This window comes from Oenanthe melanoleuca, chromosome 21 (genome assembly GCF_029582105.1).
Source record: "Oenanthe melanoleuca isolate GR-GAL-2019-014 chromosome 21, OMel1.0, whole genome shotgun sequence".
Classification (NCBI taxonomy): Eukaryota; Metazoa; Chordata; class Aves; order Passeriformes; family Muscicapidae; genus Oenanthe; species Oenanthe melanoleuca.
Genome location: NC_079354.1, coordinates 6,766,557 through 6,784,633, shown reverse-complemented (window position 1 = coordinate 6,784,633; position 18,077 = coordinate 6,766,557). Strand labels below are relative to the sequence as shown.

The following is an 18,077-nucleotide window of genomic DNA, read 5'->3' as shown; positions in this document are numbered from 1 at the left end:
CTGCCCTCTGTTTTGAAAAAAGCAGAACTGTCGAACAGCTTGGCATGGATTTTGTGAAGTAGATGGAGAATCCCTCCCATGATTTATTTTCACCTTAGAAAATGAGTTTATATACAATATACCTGTGCTCAATATATCAGTGTTGATAAAGGAGCTGTTTCTATGCTCTGTCTCTACATCCACTACAGAAAAGAAGGCAAAGTTGTGCCACAGGCCAAGGCACAGGGATTGCACAGGACCTGCCCTGCCTGAGCCCCACATCTACTCTCCTGTGGGGTAGACTGTGAGGGAAGGAAGGGGTGGTGACAGACAGGAGGGAAAAGCAGGGAAGATGCCGAGAAACTGAGATTGGGTGAGGGATGGGAGAGAAATTTTATTTTAAAAAGCAGCTCTTTGACCAGAGAGCAGCACTTGGGCATGAAAAAAAAAATCTATGTATGGGGGTCTAAATCAATCCCCTGGGAGGGATTTAACAACCCAGGGTGCAGATTCTGCAGTTCTTTGCTTTTATCTCTCTGATGGAGGTTTTGGTGTCTTGGAAAAACACACCAAGAGGTGCACAGTGAGCCACACAAAGCAGGATGAGAAAGGAGCAGACAGTGAGAGTTTTTGCCAACCAGCAGTTGGGACTCTCCTGCTGCCCTGAGAGCAGCAGAGGCTGTGTCAGTGGCAGCTGGTGTCAGGCTGCAGCAGCACCCCCCCTAGCAGGGCCATGGGGGTTTGTCCCCAGGCGATGATGTCCCCGCTGGGCTGGGCCCTGCACAGCGCCAGCGCCCGGATCTCCGCAGCGCCCAGCACTCGGCCCCACAGGCTCAGCTGGCTCAGCCACCCTGCAAAGCCATTGGAGAAGGTGCCCAGCAGAGCATCCCTGGCCTTGCCAAGGAGCAGTGTGCCCCCAGCCTGGCTCACATAGCCCTGCTGCAGGCTCTGGGCTTTGCCAGCTGCCCCGTTCAGCCAGAGGTTGGCTGTGCCCTCCTGGGAGCACCAGGTCACGCAGTGGTGCAGCCAGCCCCGAGCCTCCTGCTGCAGGGGGAAGCTCAGGAAGTGGCCTCCTACCCACAGCCCCAGCTCTGTGCCCACAGTCACCACCAGCTCGTGGTCACTCTCCCCAGTGGAGTAGGACAGGATGGTCTGACTGCCAACGGGCTGGGCTCTGCTCCAGAAGCACAGGGTGAAGGCTTGGAGAGACACAGCTCGGAGGGGATGCACCTCCACAAAGCTCTCAATGTTCTCCACAGGGAAATAGAAAGCTGGAAAGGTGCTGCATTTTGTACCTGAAATAACCAGAAAAGCCAGCATTTAAATTTGCTGTAAATAAGGCCAAATCCTGGAGAATAACACCCACAGAACTGGCAGGGCTGTGTAGTCTGAGTTTCCAGCTACTGCTGTGTGTTGTGCCAGCAGGGAAGGCGTTTGAAATGATGAAAAGCTGAGCTGAGCTCCCTCACCCAAATGTTTGGGAAAATAATGTTTTTCCCTCCTTTTTCCTCTTTTCTCATGCTGTGTAAAATAGAGGTGATGATTGTTTATCCTGGGGGAACTGAGCTGAAATTTTTCACTGTAAAAAAAGTGCTCCCATGTGGCAGCAGAGAGCTCCAGCTGCTGTGGGAGTAGCTGGCTCAGGGCTGGCCTTGATGGTGAAGATTTCCATCAGCAGGCCTAGATATGGGACAAAATTCTACCTATGTGTGCCAGTACCAAACCTGGCAATGGTTTGGGCCACCAAGGTCAACAGGGCATGGGCTCTTCATGCTCACAAGGTGAGCTGGTCTCAACCTGTGTTTCTTACCTGTGTTGCTCAGTCCATTCAGCAACTCTGTTCTCAAGTCCTGGAGCTGCATCTGGATTTGATCCAGCCTGAGGGTGAATTCCTCTGGATGGCACTGTGCTGGAGCAATAGACAGCTCAGTTTACAGAAAGCTGAACCACATGTGGTAGAATCTTCTAGTCTGAGCAAAAGCTGTTTTAAAATGCAGCTCCTCTGCTCTGTGTGGTGCCCAGCCAGAGCTGCTCCCACACCCAGCAGATACCTGAGCCAGGCAGCAGCAGCTGCCCTGGGGCTGTGGCACTCACAGGGCAGGGCTGGCACAGCCCTTAACCAAGGGAGGCACACGGGACTCCCCCAGCTGAGCAGGGCCAGCGCTGCTCCCACACTGGGATCCCAGGATTGGCAGTTTCACACCTTCCCCGAGGGTTTCTGTGCCCCCCAGGCCCCTGGGGGTCCCTGGCCCTCACCCTGGGCACGCTGGGCTGGGAAGGAGGCCTCCACCACACGGCCCCACAGCGGCTGCGCGTGCCGGTAATCGTTGCGCAGGGTCCGGTTGTGCCAGTCTAGCAGGGTGTTCTCCAGGAGCTGGATCTGGGACAGGGACAGCACATGGGGCACAGGGACATCACACGGGGCACAGGGACATGGGGACAGCACACAGGGACAGCACATGGGGCACAGGGACAGCACACAGGGCACAGGGACATGGGGACATCACACAGGGACAGCACATGGGGCACAGGGACAGCACACAGGGCACAGGGACAGCACACAGGGCATAATGGCACAGGGACATCACACAGGGACATCCCAGAGGGCACAGGGACAGCACACAGGGTATGGGGACAACAGCTTTGCCAGGATCTGCAGTGCAGAATGGAACAGGGACACCCCAGGGACCCTCCCCAGCGCCCATCCCGACCTGGGTGTGTGAGGGAGCCCTGAGGACTCTGCTGTTCCCAAGACCCCTGAGCACAGGAGGGAAATGCTGGGAGCTGGGGGAGCCCCCGTTACCTGTGTGTGGGACAGCACGATGGGCGAGTGGAAGACGCTCCAGATGACGCTCTCGGAGCAGGGCGGTGTGGTCAGGGAGCCCTGGTACCTGTAGAACTGGGAGAGGTTTTCTGGCAGCATGGCTTGGACATCCAGAGAGCTGAGCGTTGTTGATTGACCTCCAAAGGAAGCAGAGATGGTGTCAGAGGTTAAAGGGAGGGAAGAGGAAGGTGGAAGGGCTGTTGGAGCTGGGGGTGGAATCCCTCTGCCCAGAGCACTGGCTCATCAGACCTCTGGTGTAACTGGGTGGAGATGAAGGGGCATGAGAGGCCCTTCCTGGGGCTGTGGTTTGTTACTCAGAGTGTCTGGGTCCTGAGGGTGCTGGGCAGCTGCTCTCAAAACTCTGCCCATCCTGGGGGGGCACAAGGGGGTGTGCAGGCTGCAGGGAGCTGATATTTAGTGCTGCACAGAGCTCCAGGAGTGCATTTATTGCTGCCCTGAGCACCTTTCCCCTGCCCTGGGCTGGGCTGGCTGCTGTGCAGGGCTGAGGATGCTGTGCCAGCTGTTCCCAGTGTGCACACAGGCTGGGAGAATATCAGGGAGAGAGCAAGGCATTCCCAGGGCTCACCTGCAAACCTGATCCTTGCCAGTTTGGAAATGAACTCGCTGTAGTAGGTGTTCTCAAAGTGCCCATCCTAAACACAGCACAGACACTTGATCAAAAGCTGTGACCTGACTATCCCTCTCCCTACTAACCAGCTGAGAGACAAAGAAAACAAACACCACAGATCTCCTGGTGGGCTGGACAGTGCCAGATATGGTCAGGTTTGTACAGCTTGGTAGAACAGTGAACAGGAATCTTTTTTACTGCTTTGAAATCCACACTGAATCAAATATATCCCAGTGGCAAAGCAGAGCAAGGCTTGGAGGCACAGCAGGGGAACCCCAGCTACACCTGATATTCTTACATATGGGATACATATATATATATATATATATATATATACATACACACACACACATATATATATATATATATATATAAAATACTACTTATGGGGCAGTTTTCTGGGGCTCCCAAGGGTGGTGTTGTGAAGCCCAGATGGCCCAGGGGAAGCAGCACAGCCTCCTAAAGAGGTGCCAGAGTCCATCTCTTGGCCCAGCTGTACAAAGCTGGCTGGTGTCTGAGGGAGGTTTGGCTCAGCCATGCCCCCTGGCTCACACCTACCGTGTACAGGAAGGCCAGCACAGCCAGCCCCTGGGGCTTGTCTTTGGCTTCTTCAAAGCTGGAGTAGTTTGCAGCGTTGTAGTGGACAATGTGCAGCTGGAGAGAGAGATGGGGTCACTTAGCAAGAAGTGATGAATGGGTTTGGGTATTCAGAGGGACAGGCTGAAGGGACAGTCACCACCCCAGTCCTGCTCTTTGTGCCCCATAGCAGGCCAAAGGGACCTTTGGTTTAGCAGGTTTGTGGTGCTGTGGGGGAACAGCTGAAGGACATGAGTGCTCTGGCCATGGCTTTTCTTGGAGCCTTCTGTGCCAGCTTCATCAGGCTCAGCCCTCCCACTGCACCAAGCACTGTCCCTGTGGGATCCCTGCTTTCCCCCTCTCCTGAGCATTGCTCCCTGTAGGCTCTGTGGCTGCAGCCTCCAGTTTCCCAGAGCAGAGGCCCAGAGCCCCCCCTCCCTGCAGCCCCCAGCCTCACCTCGGCGAAGTAGCGCATGCCGTCGATGGTGTGCTCCGAGCCACTGCTCTCCAGCTGCAGCCCCCCCCAGTGCAGGTGCATCTGCACTGCTCTATACAGGCCTGGCAGCCCTCGGGAGATGCTCATGCTGGGGGGCAGGTCGATCTGCACTGGAAAAGGACAGCAGAGGAGGCAGCAGTGGGTGCTGTCCCTGTAGTGGTTCCTGGGCCGGTGGCACCTCCTGGGATGAGCAGGCACAGCCACAACCCCAGTGTGGGAAGAGAAACAGTGAAGTTTAAATCTGGGCGTGCTTAAAACCTTTCCTGGGCTCAGGCTGGTGCAGCACACTGGGCACAAGCAGCACTGGGCTCTCCCCAGCTGTGCCTGCAGCCCCTTCTCCCCCTGCATCAGGCACCAATGAAAGCTTCAGGGCTCAGCTCTCACGCAGCACAGCACTGTTAACACTTCCTTCCCAAGGCAGAAAAGGAACAGGAATCATCACAGTGAGTGGCCTCATCTGTTACCTCAATTCCCAGCCAGGTCCAGCCATCCTGGGAATGCCCTATGGGTTTTGGAAAGGCTCTGCCATTGCTGAAGAATTTGTGGAGACAAACCTCTTTTATTCTCCTTGCCAAGGAGAAGTCACAAACCCTTTGTCTTCCTGCTAATTCACTGCCAGAAATCATAGATTATGTTAATAAATCTAGGAGTGAGAGTGGAGAATTGCCTCATCTTAATGAAAGACCCCAGCATGTTATAAAAACTAGCAACTATCCTTGCAAAATGCAGCACAACATATTATTAATTAGTCATAGTTTGGGTTTCTGAGGAGTTTCTTTTGTTTGTGAACTGTTCATAGACAGACAAGATGAAGGTATGTTTCCTTTTAATATCCCAAAGGCTCTAGAGTGGGAGGGATAAAATAATCTACCTTTTTCATAAGTTCCCTGCTGACTGCCTTCCATAATAAGAGTTATTTACTTCAAGTACCTCACCAGGGTTTCTACTTCCTACAAAACACAGCCAGGGAATTGTGTTGTGAGTTTTTAACAAGCTTAAGGCCCCTCTAAGATATTCCAGGCAAATATTTGCTGCAAGCACAAGGCAGGGAGTAGCCTGGCTTGCTTCTCCCCACGTGGAGTGTGACTGCTCTGAGCTGGCAGTGGAGAATCAGCTGGGGCTGAGCAGGGTGAGTCACTGAGGCTGCCCCCAGCACCCCTGCCCTGCAGGGTGGCCTCTGTCCATCCCTGCCTGCAGGGACAGCACAGCCAGCCTGGCTGCCCAGCTCTGGCCCCTGAGCTAACCAGGGGTACACCTGAGGTCCCTCGAGTTAAATCTGCTCCTGGAGGAAGATGCTTCCAGCTGGAGGACCAACCCTATTTAAAACAAAAAGATACTTTAACAAACAGCTTAGTTAACCCAAGGCTCTCTGTGTGAGCCACTCACACCACAGCAAGCAGGCATTTTCAGCTGGGATTTAGCCTGGTGCTAACACACTTACAGAAAAATGAACTTGGTTTCCAGGGTGAGGCATTTGGGGTTTGGCTCTGAGAGGCTGTAAGGAGAGTGCTGCTGCTAAATCCCTCTCCTGCCCCTTTCAGATCTGCTGAATGTTTTCCCTGAGAGATTCTGCTGCCCTGTCCCATCCCACTGAAGCCAGTAGAAAAGCCCAGCCTGACTCACAGGAGCTGTGAATAGGGACAGTCGTTTGTCTTTGTGCTTTAGGAAACTGCCCCGCACCAGAAAATCATTGTTGGGAAGTTAACAAAAGAATGGACAAATACACACATGCAGCCAAAAAAGCTAAACCTGCAAGAATTAATGTCTAGGCAGGCAGGGCAGTAGTGCTGACAGAGAGCTGAACGCTGAGTTTGTGTGGGCCACACAAAAGGAGTTACAGTTTTCAGGAACACAATCACAACAATCTTCCTCTGCTGGCACTGCCATCACTCCACTGCCCTGCCCTCACACATCTCTCTTTGTTGGAGGCAGGAAGAAAGAGCTGCTGTGCAGGACTCAACAGCACTCAGCACCTTCCCAAAACCACTGATCCTCTCCCCTCTGCAGCCATCATAAAATTCTCTCATTGCTCATCTGCAGTCCAAAGGAATCATCCCAACAGAACCAGTTGATGAATTATTTAGGCAATGAATTACAGATTGCAGCAGGGGAATCTGGGATCTCCTCAGTTGTGAGCATTGCCCTGGAACTGTGTAGCCAAAGGCTGGGCTTTTAACACGTGCTGTGTTTCAGTTCCTTTCCTGAGCCCCCAAATACCAATCCTCTGGCTGTGAGGGGGGATCCTCCTGTGCTGTATGGGTGACCTACATCCATCCAAACCTGGGATGCAGAGGTTTCCACTCCTGTCACTTCTGATTAATGCACAGGCCACAAGATGCATTTTTCTGAATGCAGAGGAGTCAGTGTGCCCCAAATACCACTCACTGCTGCACTCCTGCTGTCTTGCAGCACATTAAGGAAAGGGTCAATCTGGAATCCTCCAGCTGCATTTTATCCCCTTTTCATGTCCAACAAAGAAAATACCTTGCAGAAACCTAACTGGCTTTTTTAAAATCTGGTTTAGTTATGTATTTCTGGAGAGCTTTCCTGGGTGACTGAGGAAAACAGCAAATCTCAGAGAGCAGAATGAAGTGAGCTGGCAAAGGGGAGTTCAAAAGAAGGGCAGTGTCTGAATGCAAGTCCAGAGCTGGAACAAAAGCTCTGCTCCTGCCCTGTGCCTTACCAGAGTGGCCATTGTTGGTCATCCTGAAGTGGCCCTGCAAGGGCCCCTCGTAGCCAGCGAGCTCCAGCTGCAGCAGGGGGTTGTACCTCACCTTCCTCCTCTGGATGTCAACTGGGGACTGCTGCTTGCCAGCACAGGCTGGGAAATGCTGCCCCCAGTGCTCTTCATCCAGCTCTCCTTCTCCTGCAGGGGAGGCAAGGCAGGTGGCAGGGATGTGCTGTTAGTCAGGACTCAGAGCACTCTCCTCATCTGCCAGCAGGAAATGCCAATCTAATTATTGTAACGCCAGGAGCTGCAGCCATAAAAGGCTGCTTTGCCTTCCCCAGAGTGAAAATTCACATTATTGTGTCTGCAAAGTGAGAAACCTGCATTGCAGCAGTGGCTCAGTGATGGCTGGAGGCTGAGCCTCCACCAAAAGAGGAGCAATGTTTGCATGGAAATGGGGATTTAAATGGGTCCCAAGTGCCAGAGGTGTGGAATTGGCTTCTTAACCAGTGTGAGTGAATAGGATCAGGGCAATAGGCAGGAAGGCTCATCTTGGGATCAGGAACTGACAGCAATTACCTCTTTTTAACTAGGGAGAGAGCAATTGCAATATTGCAACTCTTCAACAGTATCCTTTGTTTTAACTGAGCCCACTGAAGATCATAAAACGATTAACATTTACTTCAGTGAGCTCTGCAAACAACCTTCTGACACAAATGAAATTTTGATAAAATTTCACCAAAAAATGATAAATACCTAAATAAGTACTTAGTGCTCTATACTGCCTGGGATATGACAATAAAATAAGAAGCAGGCAGTATTTAAAGCTTTTCCTTGCAGGATCATCCAAAGGGCAGCTTTTCTTCTAACACATTCTAAAGATTTCCCCCATTGTTTGAACCTCGTTGTGCTGCCAACCCTGACAATGTGTCCTAACCACACAAAGGAGTAAAAAGAGGAGAATCACTTTCAAGACAGGGAGGCATCAATAAAGTGGAATAAATGAGGTGCTCTGTGATCTCTCACTAAAGGACAGCAGCACAGAAGGGAAGGGAGCCTCTCCAGCAGCAGCCCCAGCCCAGCCCAGATTTTACCTTGGTACGTCCAGGACACCTCGTGGGAATGGGTGAGGGGTGGCAGGAGCAGGAACAGGAGCACTGCCATCAGCATGTCTGTGGTGTACCTGTAGCCAGAGCCAAGGGGAGTGATGCTTTAGCAACCTCAGCTGGCCCAAATGCTGCTTTACCAACCCTCAGATAGCCCAAATGCTGCTTTACCAACCCTCAGCTGGCCCAAATGCTGCTTTACCAGCCCTCAGGAACCCAAATGCTGCTTTATCCAGGCCTGGCCCTTGCAGCACCCCTGCTGCCCTGCTCCTCACCCACCCCAGCAGGTTTGGCTCTATGGGCCATTTGGCCCAGGTGTCCCCATGGCCAGAGCTGATGCCCTCGGGTCTGACCTTGCTGTCTGACCCTGCACAGCTCTGCCCACTTTTCCTGTCCTTTCATTCCTGATGAATGGGTTGAAAAGCTCCTCACTGCAAGTATATGGGTACAGCAGAGCTTTGTAAGCAAAACCAGCCAGCCCAGACCTCAGACCTGCTTCCCTTTACACAGCAAGGAGCAGAAGGCATTTAGAGGAGTGGATTTCCAAAGTGCAGAGCACTCACAATCTTACAAGAAATCAAAACTGTAGACAGTTATCTCCTCTGAGAATCAGTCTCCTCAGACTGGATTTAAAAGCACTCCACACCCCTGAGCCTTAGCATTCAAAGCATTTTGCTTTCAATATCTTTCCTCATCACTGAAAATCTAGTTTTGAATGGGAGAGATTTGCAACCTTTGAAAAATTCAGAGCTCTCAAAAACTATTTAGACTTGAAAGATACAGGCAGCATACAAGAGACTGAAATCCTGATGGCTTTTCAAAAATACAGGAATTCAAATTAAAGCTAGCAGGTGACAGGTGTCTAAATGCTCTTGTGGACTATCTCCCAGACACTTGATTTCCTTAAAAATGTGTCCCAAGCAAACACTTGTCTGTGGTCCAGTAAAAGTCATTTGGAAGATCAGGGAACAGACCATGGATTCTCTGCCTGCCTTTTTGTATCCTGTCACCAGGCAAATGCCATTCCCTTTGAAAAACCTCCTCCTCCCTCAGGAATGACACTGCTGGCAGCCTTTTCTTCCCAGCTGTGGCCCCCAGCTCCCAAACCCATGGTGTCAAAACAAAAGGGGAGCAGAAGTCTCCCCAGGAATGGAATTTTTACCTTCTATGGAAAAGAACTAGAGATTCCAACAAAAGCAGCATAGCTGGGCTGTTGGTTTTAGGTGACAGGCAGCAATATTAAACACGAGGCAAGAAAGCTCAGATCAGTGAAATCTTCTGTCCCCAGCGTCCCTGCCACTTGTGATAAAATTGACAATTATTTTCAGGAACAAGGTGATTTTCAGCCATTCAGTGAGGTGGCAGCAACTGAGGTGAGTCTGGGGTGAGGTTCTGACCTATTCTGACCTGCACAGAAGGCAAGACCAAGTGTGGCAGTTTGGGGCAGGTTGAGGCAGTTTGGGACAGTTTGGGTGGCAGTTTGGCAGGACAGGCCCCAAGGTGCTGCAGCACAGGCAGTCTGCTCATTCTGTGATCCTGTGAATAATAACAGCAATTCAACAGTAAGAGGCACAGGTGAGCTGCAGGTGCCTTGGGAACTCAGGTTTCTGTGCTGAGGAACAGAAGCAGGTATTTTACACAAACTCTATTCTTTGCAAGTGAATTGTTAACATAAAAAGGCCTTTCCTGGGTTGCTGGTTTGTGCAGTGCATATTTGATCTTTGGGAGCTGCTGTAACACTCAGCTGATTACCCAAAGGTGTTTTTTCCCTCTCTCCTCTGAAGAAGTCATTTATTCTGACGGTTGCACTGAACTGTGTAAGGAGCAAACGAAGCAAACCTGCCCTGCAATGCACTTCTTAATCCTTGTGTATCCAGTTGTGTCAACAGGCTTTGAAATCAGCTGAGGGTGAAATTTTGGGGGTTTGTACCTCTTTTCACTTCAGAATTCCACACAGCAGCGCAGGAGATGACAGTGAATTAATTTTTAATGGAGCTTTTGCAACTTTTGTGACATTTCACTTGACATCAGCAGGAGCTGTGGGTGCTCAGTACATCCAAACCCCACATCTGTGTTAGCTCAAATTCTTGTCTTTAAGGTCCTTTCTAACCCAAACCATTCTGTGATTCTATGAAGAAAGGATTTACTAAGGGCACAAAGCATGTATTTGTTTTGGGGTTAGGATAGAACAATAATTTTAATTAAGTTCTTGAAATTTATTTGTATGTTGAGCTTCTAACTGTGAGCTGAATGTTGTGGAATATAAAGTATTGCCCACGTCAACCAGTGGTTACTGGTTCTTGGAGCTCTTTCAGGGTATGTGGTATTAAACCTGGCTGGCCTGAGGCTTGGCCAGCTCTTCTGCTGCCTGGACATAAGTGCTGGAGGGAGGAATGGACACAGTGCCTGGGAACTGCAGGCAGCACAGCAGCACTGAGGTAAGCTGGGGGTGAGGTGAGGACTGGAACAGGACCCATCTCTTCACCCAGACTCAGCCAGTGAGAAAACCTGATGTTTGTGTGTCAGCCATGAATTTTCTCAGCAAGATTTCCTCCCAGAGGCAGGGAACTTTCACAGACCTCAGCCTTCCCCCTCCTGCCTGGACTGCAGTAGGAAACAAGCCTTTTATCCCACATTGTTGGCTTCCATGCACTTCACTTTTATCTCTGCAGTTTCCCCTGACTCCTTGCCATCTTTTAAATCCTGCTTCTCCCAGGCTGTTCTCTCTGTCCTCGCTGGCCTAAAGCTCACACAAGTCTGACATTCTGAGTATTGGTGGCCACATTAAAACCTTGATGTGGCATTGAAGTAGCTGGCTCAAACCTCAGTGCTCCTTTGACCCAGAACTTGAAAGGGTTAACTCCTCTGCCTCTGAATCAGCAGGAATTCCATCAGGGCTTGCAGTAAGAGCTGCATCACTCCCCAGCCCAGCAAACATTTGACCAGGAATGGGCTGTTTGAAGTGAGATGGACAGAGTGCCTTCAATCAGGCCATCCAGGCTTTTCTAAGTGAGTCTAAAACCCCTTCAAACAGAGCTCTGTGTGCTGAGGTGGTGCTGGATGACTGAAGGTAACCAGAGCCTACACAAGTTTTATGAAAGGCAAAGATCAGCCAGTGCTGGCAGGCCCAGACCCATGAGGAAAGCTGACAATAGCTGTGCAGATTGAAACACGAGATTCTTTTATTCAACAATTCCTGTAATGTTTCTACATCTTATTTCCAAAACTGGGCCTCTTTTCTTTGATATTTTGCCCATGCTCTTTTCTTTCCTTCCCTTTTTGCCCCTGGTTTTCAAGTACATACAGAGATCACAGAGGGGGAAAAGTGCTGGAATTCATTTCTCCAGTTCACACAATCCCTTTAGACCTCCTTCATCTTATAGAATATTTTGATGTATTTGACTAAATTTAATCATAGAATCACAGAATAGTTTGGTTTGGAAGGGACCTTAAAGAATACCTAGTCCAACCCTGTGCCATGGGCAGGGACACCTTACCTTCTTCTGATATAAATTCAGACACCTTTATTGATTCTGCTGAAGCTTTGTGGAAGAAATGAGCTTTGAGGCAGTCAGAGACAGACACCAGAGATCTACACCAGTGCTCCTAAAGGCAGGATTTGCCCATTTTGAAAGCAGAGAGGTTTCCTCTGCGAATTCCATTTCACGGTCTAACAGATCTCAGCATTAGCTACCTGCAGTTCATTGTCAACCTAAATTTTCTTTTGCTCAGTTTCAGCCAATTACTCTTAGTTATAGCTGTAACCCTTGGATTATCTTAAAATAGTTTTCCCTTTTTAATGTTCACATCACTTCTGGGGTGGTTATCACCTCGCTGCACCGTGGGCAGGAGCAGCCTTTCACTGCCATTTCCCCAAGGTGGAGAAAAGGACAATGTGATGCTATAAAAGGGAGAGAACATGGTCAAATAATCCCTCTTCATTTTCATTTCCAGGAAATGTCATTACAGCTCTTGTAATGTCTCTTTAGAGCTGCTCTACAGATTTTGCTGAAAGGGGATTTCATGTTCTGGATCTCTGCTTGAGACTTTGGAAGAAAGCAAAGCGTGAAGACAGGATTAGGAAGGGGGAGGCCAAATTTGCCACTGCATTGAGTGTGAGGAGCACTGGAATGTGGTCTGGGTGTGGGGATTGAAGGTGCTGTGTCAAGAGAGAGCCTTGGAGAAACATTTCCATCATCCCAGGGCTCTGTGCTGTGCACTGGGTGGGACAGAGAAGACATAACTCTGGCAAGGCAGATTGGCAACATGTGCCAGTATCTGCTCACGGTGTAATTTGTGCTTTGTATGAATTTGCACTGCTCCCCTTAAAAATGTTCAGTTTGCTGCTCATTTCCCAGTGTTATGGCAGGCAGGGGAAGAACAACTGCTGCTCCATCTCTGAAAATCAACATGAGCAGTGCACAAGCAGAGGAGAAGACCCCAAGCCCCTTAACAAACAAACAAACACCGTGCACAGAACAAGTAAAGGCTCTGGAAACTGCTGCTCCCCAGTGCTGGGTAAGCACTTTTCCTTTCTGCTTTCAGCTGCATTGTGTGTTGAGCAGCTGTGACATCCAGTGGCCAAACACAATACAGTTGGGTCTGGTACAGACCTCTTCATACATGCTAACAATAACAGAGCCCTTCCACGGCACTTTTCATCTTCAAAAAGCTGTATAAGCAGGAATTCATTAACCCCTGCACAGCTCAGCAGGGCACACCAGTGCAGTGATCCCAAAAGGACACATAGGAAGGACACCACTCTCCAAAGGCATGGCCATCAGCTCCCCAGGCACGTGGAGAGCTGCAGGACCAGGCTGCAGGACCTTCAGCCCCAAGGCAAGGAGCAGCCACTGAGAGATAAGGGATCAGAAAGGTGCAACTCCTTCAGCACCTGATGAAGAGGCCACACCTGAGGGATGGGTTGTGCTTGTTTTCCCAAGAGCAAAAAAGTCCATGGGAAAAGAGGGGAGAAGATGGGGAAAACTGGGAGATCCCAGCAGGACCAGAACTGCTTTGGAAGAGATCCTTTGTCAGAGGCCTGGCCTGAGGAAAAAGCTTCTGCAGAGATTTTCTGAAAACATCAGAGGATTTTGCTGATAGATGTGGAAGGTAGGGAAAGCAGCAGAGATGTGGATTTGGATTAAGAAATGCAGTGGTGGAATTGAAAAAATGTGACTATAAGGAGATGCCACCTTAAACTTCCTTTGTAGCCCACACAGCAAAGCAGCCTTGGCAGAGATGCTGTGTTTTACATGGGCACCTCTGTGCCAACACAGATATGCTCCTTTTGCTGATAAAAGCAAACTTCAGTGCATTCACTGGGGCAGATGCACCCAGCTGCAGTGACCAAGGAAGCAGTCCCTGCCCTCCCGAGGTCATCAGCCCCAGTGCTTGCTTGCTCAGCTCTGCACTGGTTTTTTCTACAGGTAAAGTCATTGCAGGGACCTTCAGAAGAAGCAAAGTGCCCACAGCCCCTCCTCTCCCAGCAGCTCATCACCATTGAAGTCTGAGGATTTAAAAGTGATGATGGGAGCTGAAAGTGTTTCCCATGAGAATGAGGTTGATTTTTAAGGCAGGAAGACAACATGAAGGAAATTTAAATCCCACTGTCTGTGCTGTACCTGTTCTGTGGCAAGAGAATCCTGCTTGATAACTCTTGTATTTAACATAAGTAGTTTGCACCCATTAAGGAAACAAATTAGTTGTTATTGGACTACTCCTTTTTTTTTTTTTCATTTTTTCAGGTTATCATTCAAAAAAACCCCAATCTTAAACACCAAATGCAATTTCTTAATGGCTAATCAATTCCTAGCTTGCTTTCCCCTTTATAGTGGAATATATTTCAAGGAGAGGGGCAAGGTCCTTCCCAGACACCCTGTGAGAGGCAGTGCAGGACTTGCACTCTGGCCCCTACAGAGAGGATTACTTCATGGTTCCAACCTGGTTGCAACAAGCAGCTGTGGCCTTTGGATCCACAAGTCCTGGCAATTAATATCCAGCTGGTTCAGAAGCTTGCAGTCTCCCTACAAATGACCATATCAGATCCTCAGCTTCTGGGAGATGTACCCTTTGGTATCAGCAGCCTGATTCATGCATTGGTTCCCTTCCAAATAACCATTCCCTGTGCCCTGAAAGTGGATGTGGTAGCTGTAAATGTAGCTTAGGCTTTACAGTAAAGAACATCCTGCCTGCTACCCGAGTGTCTCACAGCCCTCTCAGGGAGACTGATGATGCAGCCACACTCCATATCCCCAGCTGCACACAGACCTGTGCCCACTCTCACCAGCATGGACTAACCAGCCCTTCCCTGGAGCCCTGGGAGAAGACAGGATAATGAAGACTGGAAGTTAGGAGCATTAAGAAAGCTGGAAGTGCTGGAAGTTAAGAGCATTAAGAAAGCCATGAGGTCTGTCACCTCCAGCCATTTCACTATTCATGTGCCTAAAGGTGCCTCATTGCAGAGTGAAGCTGTGAGACAAAGGCAGAAAATGGGATGAAAAGTGAGGGAGAAGGATGTAAAGTCAGAGGAGATCCTGAATGCCTGGAAGAAAACATCTCAAAAAATAGAGACCCAGAGAGAACATCAGAGACTCTGCTGTTACCTTTCCAATGAAACACCAGGATGTGCAGGGTAAATGAAGAGCAGAAATCTCAGTGACAGAGCTCACATCTGCATCCAGTGGCTTCCCCCAGGAGATCCCAGCTGGGCTGAAGTGAGGTGCAGAGCTGCCCTCCCAAAGGAACCTGCTCACAACACGAACAGGCTGGCACTTGCTGAGGTGTTGGCTGAGGGAGGTGCTCACACAGCCACCCAGATACATCCTCAGGTGTTTGGGAGGCACCGGGGGGAACAGGAGTCCCTGAGCATGCAGGAAGTGCTTTCCAGGTGCTCTGAAAGCTCACGCCCTGCACTGCTGATGGTTATTAGAACTTGACTGAATTGCAAACAAGTCCTGATATGTGGTGGTTCTGCTCCTGCCTTGGCACCCTCAGCTGCCTGAACCAGAGATTTCACACTCTACAAAGCTCAGAGGGCTCCTGCCCAGCAGCTCTAGACAGGCAGGGAAAGGCTGGCCTGGTTGGCTCCTCTGCTCATCAACATGTTGTAGCAATCAAAAAATTGACATTTATCACACTCCCAATTTTACCTGTACAGCACAAGGATGCGAGGCCTTGCAGTGGAGGGGTTTTGCTCCTGAGAGTTGGTCTCCATTTCTGGCTGGTGGATGCCTGTGAGCCAGGTCTGTGCTGGGGGTTTGTCCCCATCTGCTCCATCAGCAGTTCCTCTGCTCTGTCAGTGCTCCTGTGTGGGCTGTCGAATGGCAACACTGGCTTTATGTGTCCCCAAACTCTCTGTCCCCAGTGCCCACCCCATCAGCCATACTGTGAAATATTTTAAGAGTGTACTGAGTATTTGATAAATTGGAAGCAAGCTTGGATTCACAAAGAAACTCATTCTTAGAAATCCCATAGCCTTGAGAGTGCTCTTTAAAGCAAGACAAAAAGAAAAATCAGGCAGGAAGCACGACTGAGCAGGAGCATTTTTAATATCAGCTCTGAGTTTAATTTTAACATGAATGGCACAGTGCAAGTTTAAATCTGCTGATCCAGGAAAAAAATTGTACCAACACCTGAACAGTGCCAGGCTTGTGTTCGTGGATGCCTGACAGTGCTACTTGCAGCCCCAGTGTCCCCAGCTGTGCCTCCTTGGGGACACAGGGCCAGCACAGCTCCTGGCACAGTGGCCAGGGGTCCTGCCTGGCCTGGGATGGGGAATGCAGGCTCTCAGCACTCGGCTCATTGCTCACTCTCCAGCCCAGGAAATCTGCTTTGTGCTGCCTCTGTGCCCACCAGGCAGGGGCCAAGTCCTAAACTCCTCCTCACAGGTTCTGAGTTCTCCCTTACAAGGAGGGTTTAGGCTGGTCTCCCGCAGCCAGCTCCCCCACACAGCTTTGGTTTAGTTGAATGGGAATAGGGCAAGAGCTCAGAGCTCCAGGCAGGGGGTTTGCTTTAAACCCTACTCCTGCCCCCCACCAGGCTCATTATGACCTTTCAGAATAGGTTTTGTCCCCAAAGAGCACCCTGCTGTACTTCAGCATCAGCCTTTGCTCGGCTACCACGTTTAATTTCCCTCAGCCTCAGGCTTTCTTGTGCTCCATTTTCTTTAGCTCATTATAAGACTTGACACCTCTGATTTTCCTGCATGGCAATAAAGGCACTTTTACAAAGTGCAAAGATAGTGAAGCATCTCTAATCCAGCAGTTAACCAGCATAAAAATCCAGCTTTATGATTTCCAGCATCTGAAATGTGTTTTTACAGGGGGAAATGTTCCCTCACACCAGGAAGGGTAAGGCTGCAAGATAAGCCAGAGCAAGAAGGGGTAAAATGTGCAGTTTTGGGGGGGTTGGCACTTCAAAGAATTATCTACCTTGTGACAGATGAATTCCAAGGGCTTTTGCTGCCCAATGGTGTCTTCTTTCAGCTAGGTACAACCCAGCAGCATTCTGACCTGATTCATGGCTGTGCAGGCACAGGGATGTGCAGGGAAAGCACAAACCCCACACACATGGGACACAGGGCACTGTCACAAACCAGCCTGGCTGGCACATAACTTCTCCCTGCTGTCCCAGCCTGGGGTCACACGAGGTCTGAGGATGCTATGGAATGCCTGGGGAAGGTCAGTCCAGCAGAATTCCTCTGCTCTTTATTAGACTTTAAGCTTGCCCCGAGGGGATGTTCTCAGGAAGGACAGAAAAATGTGCCCAGAAGGTTCATCAGGCACAGGCTGGTGGGCGAGGCAGGGCTGGAGGAGCACAAATTCACTGATCTGTGAGCAATGAAAGGGCTTTGTTGGTGCAGTCAGGGTGAACCGCACTGCCACATCCTCACAGACAAAATATGGAATGGTTTGGGTTGGTGGGACCTTAAAGCTCAACCCTGCCAGGGGTAGGGACACCTCCCACCCTGCCAGGTGCACATCCCACAGAACACCTGGGAGAACTGGAGTTTCCTGCTGGCACGCTGGTGTGAGGTGTCACAGCCCATCACCTCAGTGTCAGCGCTCCTTCTCCCCCCCACAGGAAGTGCGATGGTTACTGGCTTCAAAATCAAGGTGAATATTTATGGTGTTTGTAATTATCCTTTCCCTGGAGCTATGACAAACACACACATCCGTTCCAGCCTTCCTCCTCCCAGGGTTACTCGTTATTCCCACAGCCTCAGTCTCCTTGGGACTCCCCAGGCCCAGCTCTCCTCAGCACGGAGATGCTCCAAACCCCGACTTTGTGGCCTCCACTGGATCCTCTCCTTGAGCTCCTTGTCTTTCTTGTACTGAAGAGCCCAGAACTGGACACAGTGTCCGGATGGACACAACTGTGAGGAAAGGCTGAGGGAATTGCGATTGTTCTGCCTCATTGCGGCCTTCCAGTGTCTGAGGGGAACTTAGAGGAGAGATGGGGAGGGACTGCTTACAAGGGCAGGCAGTGACAGGACAAGGGGGAATGGCTTCAAACTGACAGGTTTAGATTGGAGGTTAGGAAGAAATTACCTGTGAGGGTGGTGAGGCTCTGGCACAGGGTGTCCAGGCAACTTTGCATGGAGGATAACTCTACAAATGTCCAAGGCCAGGATGGAGGAGGCTTGGAGCAAGCTGGGGCGGTGGGAGGAGTGGCTGCCCACGGCAGGGATTTGGAACCGGCCGCTGTCCAGCGTCCCGCTCAAGCCAGGCCATTCCCCACGCGATGCCCGTCCCTCGCGGCTCCCCCCGCGCTCCGCATGGTCCCGCCCGCTCCCCCCC

The 18,077-nt window shown here is 50.4% G+C and overlaps 1 protein-coding gene across 6 annotated transcripts; it reads right to left on the bottom strand.

The window, feature by feature from the left end:
- Nucleotides 1–34: 34 nt before the first annotated feature.
- On the bottom strand, nt 35–18,057 carry CA6 (carbonic anhydrase 6). Of its 6 annotated transcripts, none has more exons than XM_056508150.1 (11): nt 17,829–18,057; nt 15,429–15,592; nt 8,266–8,354; nt 7,187–7,369; nt 4,465–4,613; nt 3,990–4,085; nt 3,390–3,456; nt 2,783–2,940; nt 2,236–2,359; nt 1,790–1,888; nt 35–1,274 (listed from the first exon to the last, which is right to left on the bottom strand). In XM_056508150.1, the coding sequence occupies exons 2-11, from the start codon at nt 15,491–15,493 to the stop codon at nt 664–666; spliced, it is 1,641 nt and encodes a 546-aa protein (XP_056364125.1). In that variant the 5' UTR covers nt 15,494–15,592; nt 17,829–18,057; the 3' UTR covers nt 35–663. The 6 variants fall into 6 exon arrangements, with proteins under 6 accessions (XP_056364125.1, XP_056364131.1, XP_056364127.1 ...); XM_056508156.1 differs by having other exon boundaries at nt 1,790–1,883; nt 17,829–18,053; XM_056508152.1 differs by lacking the exons at nt 15,429–15,592; nt 17,829–18,057 and adding exons at nt 9,440–9,576; nt 9,675–9,709.
- Between the last annotated feature and the right edge of the window lie 20 nt (nt 18,058–18,077).